The following is an 8,349-nucleotide window of genomic DNA, read 5'->3' on the forward strand; positions in this document are numbered from 1 at the left end:
CGTCGAGACTGTACCTATGACTAATCAAGTGAAATAATGCCCTTGTCTAAAAATGTAGGCCTAATCAATACGGTAGATGTGCGTGCCCGGGGGACTGCAGAGCACAACCTGGAGGAATGGACAGATCTGCCATTTCATTATCTGGCAACTTCTTTTCTTTCATTTGACAGGTTATATTTATAGCCCTACTATTTAGCTACACATGGTTCTATATAGTACCACATATGGGTTCTTTGGCTTGTAACCACAGGGAAACCCTTTTTGGGGCTATATAGAATCCTTTATGGGGCTATATAGAACCCTTTATGGGGCTATATAGAACCCTTTTTGGGGCTATATAGAACCCCTTTTGGGGCTACGTAAAACCCCTTTTGGGGCTTTATAGAACCCTTTTTGGGACAATATAGAACCATTTTGGGGCTATATTGAAACCTTTTTGGGGCTACATAGAACCCTTTTTGGGGCTATATAGAACCCTATTTGGGGCTACATTGAACCCTTTTTGGGGCTACATAAAACCCTTTTTGGGGCTATATAGAACCCTTTTTGGGGCTACATAAAACCCTTTTTGGGCTATATAGAACCCTATTTTTGGGCTATATAGAACCCTATTTTGGGGCTATATAGAACCCTATTTTGGGGCTATATAGAACCCTATTTTGGGGCTACATAAAACCAATGATGGTTCAATAAAGAACTCTTTCCTAACATTCTATATTCTATGGATATAACCATTTTTTATGGTTCTTTATAGAACCTTTATGGAGAATGGTTTTGTAAAGAACCTTTCTCAATCTGAAAGGTTCTTTATAAATCATTTTGATGAACCATACAGGTTTTTTGTTTATTATTCAGGTAAGCCATATTATATTGTTGAAATTCAATAGGTGTTATTATTGTGTTAAGTTGAATCAAGTCGCTACCTCTGGAACAGCTGGGGGTTGGTTCCTGAGGAGAGAACTGAGACCCACTGCCTGATTTAGTTAACCGTTCTCAATTGATTCAAGACCTTACAGTACATGAGTCAGTCACTGGCCATAGGTTTGTGTAATATGTAATGGCATTACACAACACATTAAATAAACTGTAATGACACTATTACTCATGGTTGCACAAAAAGGTCTGTGCCCAAAACCACTCCCTCAGATATTCCAATGAGCCGCCTCCCTTACATTTTTATTATCACAAAAGGATCAAAGAACCCTTTTGTGAAAAGTAAAGAATCGTTGAAGAGCTCAAAGGGCTCTTTGAGTCATTATGGTTCCACATAGAACCATCACCCTTCCCAAAGAACCCTCATTTCTTCCTATGTAATGAATGACCTAACATCTAGCTAATATTTCACTTCTTACTTCTGCTACGCAACTAGCCTTTCTCTCTTCCAGCTGTTCTTATGTGCAATGGGCTATACTGACTCAAACCTCTACTTTATTCCTTGTATCTACTTTGTTCATTTTCACGTGTAATCCCAGGAATTAGCTACAGGCTACAAAAGCTGTAGGACATTTATTTTACACTTTTTTTATATACTAGGCCTAATAGCCTTTTCTTGGAGAGAAACAGTCTTGCTCTTGTTAATTGCTGAATGTAAAATAGGCCTAGTCCAAATGAACTGTCGGGTAAGGAAGGTTGGCTTCGTATCGGTCATAGTAATGGTTATCAACTGTACCGCAGAAACGGAACGTGAATCCCAGAAAATAGATATTGTGGTAGCAGCTGCAGAGAAGTACTTGTGTGTACGAGAGTTGGGTGTTTTTATTTGTTGTTGTTTTTTATCACAAAGTATAATGGATTTATACTTGAGTCCAGTTGGGGACAGTAACGCAACATATTGGATGCAAACCACCGTTAAATCCCACCGAAGAAGAACTCTCCGGTGGGGAAAGTTGAGAGAGCGTGCGTTGGTGGGATCACTTTGGCCACAGAAATGATATTGTTACATTGCTAATGGTTGAACAGGTCGAACAGAGAGATGGACACAGTGAAAAATAAGATCCAAACAAATTGACATCCATTCGAAAAATGGAAATCAGTTGGAAACCAAAGCAAGGACTGACATGATATAAAAGACGCGCAGGTTAAACAGCATTATGTTGTTGAATTGCTTCATTTAAATACGAGTTTCTATGGTTTTTTTTCGTGACATGTGCATTGAAGTATGACAATGAACACACCCTATAATGTACTGAATAGTCTGCTACTTACCGCTTTATTAATAGGCCTTTGAGCGTGTAGTAGAATGCGTTGACCAGTGGATTGATCGGTGTAGAACGATAAACGTTCCTCTAGTGTGGATGCTCTCTAACGTTTTATAGTTATGTATAATTTATTGTTATAGTTATAGTCCTTGGTGTAGATGGTCCCCACAAGTGTTACCGACTGCACTGCTGTCAGTGTCCAGTCATCGCGCTTTACTTTCGTTTTATGCTTCTAAAGAGAGGAAAAGTTTCTACAGAGAGGTAAAGGAAGAGAGATGCTCAACTCGGATGAAAATCTGTCTCCCTCCAGCAGGTTGCGTGAGTTTTCTTTAATGGAGGTCAATAAGTGTCGAATATGGTCAACAAAAAAAGTAATGGCTTATTTGCTACGTGAGATTTATTTGCTCGAATATACATTTTCCAATGCTTAAATTGTTACGAGTTTACTGATTTAAGTGGGGACACGTGACATCACGGCAACTTTGAAACCCCCCCACTATATCGGAATTTGTTTCGAGACGGCTATGCATATTCAGGAATTGAGGATTGTGGCATAGCGTCTCTCTCTATTAAATACAGGCGGTTGACGTTAAAAATCCAAAGAAAGGATAAGGCGGGGGAGCTAGACAGCCCGCCGGTCCGCGTTGTGGACAACAACTCCTATTGTTAGGAAGGAGAGACGCATATCTTGTCAGTATATCCATAATCTTTGGTTTCGATTTCCCGAACCCTACGTCATCAGTCAATATGGCTACTGGGCTGACGCCTGTGTGTTGGCTACAAAGAATTATATTCCCCAAAATAAAACTAAACAATTTAATTAGTAATATGTATCTGAGAAGTTTTAGGTTAAACGAATAAGAAAAAAAAGTATGTTTACATGCCAATAAATTGGTGAAAGTGCCAAACGTACATATATATTTTTTAAACAGCTCCAAAAATTATATCTGCATTTGCTAATAAATGTTGCATCCTATTGAATATAACGTGTTCGATAAGGAGGCAAACATGTCGACTTCGTGGTCTGTGGATGACATGGATGAATGAACCCTATGCAAATATCAAGTTTGCCTGTCAAATGTACAAATAACACATTCCAGGTTATAATCTAAATATCCTTTTAATTCATGGTTTCTGAATCATATATAAAAAAAAGTGTTTTAATTTATTAATCAAAAACAACATGTTCAAGAAGAAAATACATAAAAATGTCCTGTTAATACAAATTCACACTTTATAGGTCAAAACTCACCTAATATATATATATATATATATATATATATATATATATATATATATATATATATATATATATATATATATATATAAATAATACAGGGGCAGATGTTATATGTATCAACCGGATCAGAATAGGATTATTGCTCTAGGATCAGTCCCCCCCGTTCATGTAACCTTATTCATTGTGATCTAAAGAGGAAAAATCCAAATCAGTACTCCTACAGAAACGCTTCATACATACAGCCTCTGATCCCATTTATAATCCCCGTACATTAAATGAATCCAAACTGGCCGGTGCCTCCTGTCTCTTCTGTAGATTATTCCGCAGTGGTCAGTCATCGTGATCTGCAGCTGCGTCTCCAGGACAATTCGAACACAGATCCTCCTCATCTGTAGGTCACAAACAGTGTAAAGTTGTATTTAATGTCTTTATAATGGCCAGGGATGTTTTATTTAAGTGAGTAGGATTCATTCTTACCATTGTAAGCGGTCCCACACCATATGCAGTAAAAATGGACCCCTCTTAAATATGACGTCAGAATTTGTAGCTTGTCCAGTGACTAGAAAAGATCATGAAAACAGGGTTGTCACAGGAGGAACTTCAAAATAATAATCTTAATTCAATGTATTCTTTCGTCTATTCTTAATTTAACCCTAGTGTTTCATGCCATTATAACGTCTATTCTTAATTCAACCCTAGTGTTTCATGCCATTATAACGTCTATTCTTAATTCAACCCTAGTGTTTCATGCCATTATAACGTCTATTCTTAATTCAACCCTAGTGTTTCATGCCATTATAACGTCTATTCTTAATTCAACCCTAGCGTTTCATGCCATTATAACGTCTATTCTTAATTCAACCCTAGTGTTTCATGCCATTATAACGTCTATTCTTAATTCAACCCTAGTGTTTCATGCCATTATAACGTCTATTCTTAATTCAACCCTAGTGTTTCATGCCATTATAACGTCTATTCTTAATTCAACCCTAGTGTTTCATGCCATTATAATGTCTATTCTTTAACTGGCCATATCTTTAGTCTCTTTCCTGAGCTTCTATCATATTCAAATGAAATGTACTAACAGTTAACTCATCCTCCTCCACCTTGTCTTCTTTCTCCTCCTCCTCCTCCTCAACCACCTTGTCTTCCTCTTCCTCCTCCTCAACAACCAGTTTAGGCCAGTACCAGTCTTCTCTGGGCACCGGGACACCCTGGAGTTTAAAAAAGGAGAATATTCAGTATAGTCAGAGATAAACATAAAAGGCCTTGTCTTCTTCTTGTCAATAGAGTTTGTGACTAGCTAGGTTTCAATGCAATTGGCAACAGATTTTCAGGCAAATATTGTAAAATCCACACATTTTCCACCAGAGGTGTGTTTCCTCCAAATTGACTTTTTGCAGATAAAAGGCTGTGTGTGTGTGTGTGTGTCTAACCTTCTGACTGTCCAGCTGCTCACAGGCTTTCTGACTCCTCCTGAGGTCCCCCTCAATCTTTTGCTCTTCCCTCTCTGTCCTCATCCTCACTCTGATGTAGAACACACACACACACACACACACACACACAGCATTAAAACACATGTACACAGCATTAGAACACATTTGACCAGCACCTGACTGGTGCCATTAGACCAGAGCCAATAGGGTATAGGGTGCCATTAGACCAGAGGCAATAGGGTATAGGGTGCCATTAGACCAGAGGCAATAGGGTGCCATTAGACCAGAGGCTATAGGGAATAGAGTGACATCTGGGACTAGGCCTTTACCTGAAGTCCTCCAGGGACTGTTTCTCATTCTGTTGTTTGGCCCGGGCTTTCTGACGGTAATGTTCAAGTTCTTCTTCCGCTTTCCTCTTCTTCACTCCCTCCATCCCGATGCCACCTCTGTCTGAGTGATACATAACCACAGGATGATGCAGTAGGTTTACAACCATTGCAATAACAGAAGGTTATGTTAGAGGTAATGTGTTAATTGCATTAGGTAGGCTACATCTCTTCAGAAAGGTCATGTTGATGCACACATTGTCAATGTGTAGGTTCGTATTTACTTTACTTTTTGTCTTGGATATGAAAATTAATTCTCACCTGTTTTGATATTTAGTGGGATAGGTTCCACTCTTCCCGCCCCTGCAAGAGGGAATAAAGACAGGAATCAATGCTAGAAGAAAATCTACCATGTGATGTCAGGTCTGATCGTCATATTGTAACAACTTTATTCCAAAACAGCGACCTCGTCAAGGGTTCACATCTCTTAGCGGAACTGCTAAGGTGTTGGGTTGACAGTATCAAAGTGCTGGGTTCAAGCCCCAGTCTGGACTACTCCCTGACTTTGCTACAATACTAACTCCATCACTAAAGAGACCTGACTGGCTTAGTTATTGTGATGTCTGGCCTAACTCTTAGCTGAATACAATAAAGTCAGGCATTTATTTCTGAGTTGAACTGATTCAGTTAAGAAGTAATATGATACATTCTGAGTTGAACTGGAGAGGACCAACCCTGCTTCCCCAGGCCTTGTCCAGCTTTGTAGCCCATCTTCTGCAGCAGAGCAAAGCCCTTGTTCTGGTTGCTAATGGTGCTGTGCTGTGCCGTCTCTCTACTCTCCTGCTCTAACTCTTTAATAGTCTTCTGGCGGTTCTTAACGTTCTTCTCCTTGTGAAGAACCTCTTTCCTCAGGGCCTCCTTCACACGCTTCACCATCGGGATACCGGGCTTCACATCTGGTCTGCCAGGGAGATGGACACAGAGAGAACCTTGTATATAAATGGAGAACTTAGCTATAAAACGGAACACACATGTAATAACCAGACAATAGACACTAAAGTATATTTTTTAAATATTCTTCTGTGGAATGTGTAACAAAATATGAGGTGAGACAGTCACCTGAGACCCGACGTGCAGGCTTTTGATCCAGCCAATTACTACTCCTACTAAAATGAATCAGCATGCCTTTGACTAGTTAGCGCGTTAGCTAAATCTGCCTCTCCAAGTAGACCAAGCAAGAGACCAAGGTATTATGTCGTCTTTATTCATTGCATTTCTATATGCAACGTTTGGCAACCGAACGTGGCTCCTATTCATCTGTGTAGCTAGCTAATTAGCTACGTTAACTACTGTTACAGTAACTAGCTAGCTAGCTAATGGTACCCATTATCACAGATCCACACACTGATGTAATCGTTAGTCACAATTTATTTGCTCACCGTACGGAAACTGAAGAAGAAAAACTCACATTTGACTGAGAAAGGCATCGGACATGTAATCATCTTCGTCTTCAGCCATTATTGACTTGTAAAACCAAACAAGTGAACTATTGTAGGACTATTATTTTTCAGCTGGGCATTCACCTTTTCTCGGTCGTCACTAACGTTAATTAGTTACCACACCCACAATGTCATAATCAGCTAAACCCCGCCTATTTCTACAATTAATCTTCTTAAAATGTGATTTCAAACACACCAAGTTAAACACACCAAGTTAAACACACCAAGTTACTGACTTTATGCCTAACCTTAACCTTGAATTAAGACCAAAAAGCACATTTTTGTTTTTATGATTTTTTTATGATATAGCTAGACAATTTCGACTTTGTGGCTGTGGTAACTAGTGAAAACCCTTTTCCGTTCGCGAAAAGATTCCGCCTGCAACCTCTGCACATTTGATTGGTTCCGTTGACATGTTGCGCGTCTAAATATCAAATCAAATTTATTTATATAGCCCTTCGTACATCAGCTGATATCTCAAAGTGCTGTTCAGAAACCCAGCCTAAAACCCCAAACAGCAAGCAATGCAGGTGAAAGAAGGAAAAACTCCCTAGGAAAAACTCCCTAGAAAGGCAAAAACCTAGGAAGAAACCTAGAGAGGAACTATGAGGGGTGGCCAGTCCTCTTCTGGCTGTGCAGGGTGGATATTATAACAGAACATAGGAAAAAATACGAAATAGAAATGTACATAAGATCCAGAACTAATATAGTATTATACCTTTAATCAAATCATAAGATTCAATATTACCCCAAAATGTTGTCCTGACATTTTGGTGAGTTTCCCGCCTGAACAATAATAAAAAAAAGTTTTTTAACAACAATAAATCAATATAAAAAGGTACACAAATATACATAAAGAATATACAAAGGACAGTTGTCTATGGGCAGGGCCAGGGGCGGAGCTAACGTATTACACAAAGCCTAAAATATACTGTTAGTACAGTATTTAATTGTCTTAAAAATATTCTTCAATTTATTTTGGTAAGGTAAGAAAAATGTTTTTTTTAATGATTTACATTTAGGAATATGAAATTTGGCCAAAAGATTTAATTACATACAATTGTTTCAAATGATTTATATCGTAGGTAAATAATCTAAGCAGGTACATCTCTCCATAATAGGGTCAAATCTTGTTCAAATAGAATTTACAATCTACTGTGTGCCACTGACCAATGACGTGTACAACCTATGGTTTTCTGACGTTATTGCTGCATTCATATGCTTGGTCCGGGTACCTCGAAAAGTGGGTAAATCTCCGAGTCGATTTGAAGCCACCGGTCGGCCATATTGGTACTCCCCAGTAGGAACAGTCCTCCGTAGGAATGAATGGAATTCAACAGTATTTTAATTAAATGTTTCAAGGACAAAATTACATGTATTTAAGTATTTATGTTGTTTTATTGTGGAAAGTAAGATTAGTATTCTCAAAAATATATATTTTAAGGAAAATGTTGTATGTAATTTATATTTCATTTTTCTGTTCAGCTGACATCCTTTAATTTTAAATTATGCATTAAGGTGTCTGTAATATAATAAACGTGTCAAAAACCAATGAATACGTTAATATATACATTTCTATGGCTTTCAAAAGATATATCATTTTAATTGAAGAGTACCAAGATGGCTGCGCTTTGACTTCAATACAGCGCC

General features: G+C 38.4%; 2 protein-coding genes across 3 annotated transcripts in view; both read right to left on the bottom strand.

The window, feature by feature from the left end:
* eif2ak2 (eukaryotic translation initiation factor 2-alpha kinase 2) overlaps positions 1–2,445 on the bottom strand; it is a 37,900-nt gene extending 35,455 nt beyond the window's left edge. For both annotated transcript variants that reach the window (XM_029702082.1, XM_029702074.1), the window contains exon 1: positions 2,206–2,445. The gene's annotated coding sequence lies outside the window, so the exon portion shown is untranslated. The remainder of the gene's footprint in view (positions 1–2,205) is intronic.
* A 1,174-nt stretch (positions 2,446–3,619) lies between these two features.
* gpatch11 (G patch domain containing 11) lies at positions 3,620–6,840 on the bottom strand. The gene is made up of 8 exons (XM_029702094.1): positions 6,669–6,840; positions 5,935–6,161; positions 5,522–5,563; positions 5,204–5,324; positions 4,875–4,965; positions 4,524–4,652; positions 3,916–3,997; positions 3,620–3,827 (listed from the first exon to the last, which is right to left on the bottom strand). The coding sequence occupies exons 1-8, from the start codon at positions 6,716–6,718 to the stop codon at positions 3,769–3,771; spliced, it is 801 nt and encodes a 266-aa protein (XP_029557954.1). The 5' UTR covers positions 6,719–6,840; the 3' UTR covers positions 3,620–3,768.
* Between the last annotated feature and the right edge of the window lie 1,509 nt (positions 6,841–8,349).

The sequence above is a fragment of the Salmo trutta genome, chromosome 2 (genome assembly GCF_901001165.1).
Source record: "Salmo trutta chromosome 2, fSalTru1.1, whole genome shotgun sequence".
Lineage (NCBI taxonomy): Eukaryota > Metazoa > Chordata > Actinopteri > Salmoniformes > Salmonidae > Salmo > Salmo trutta.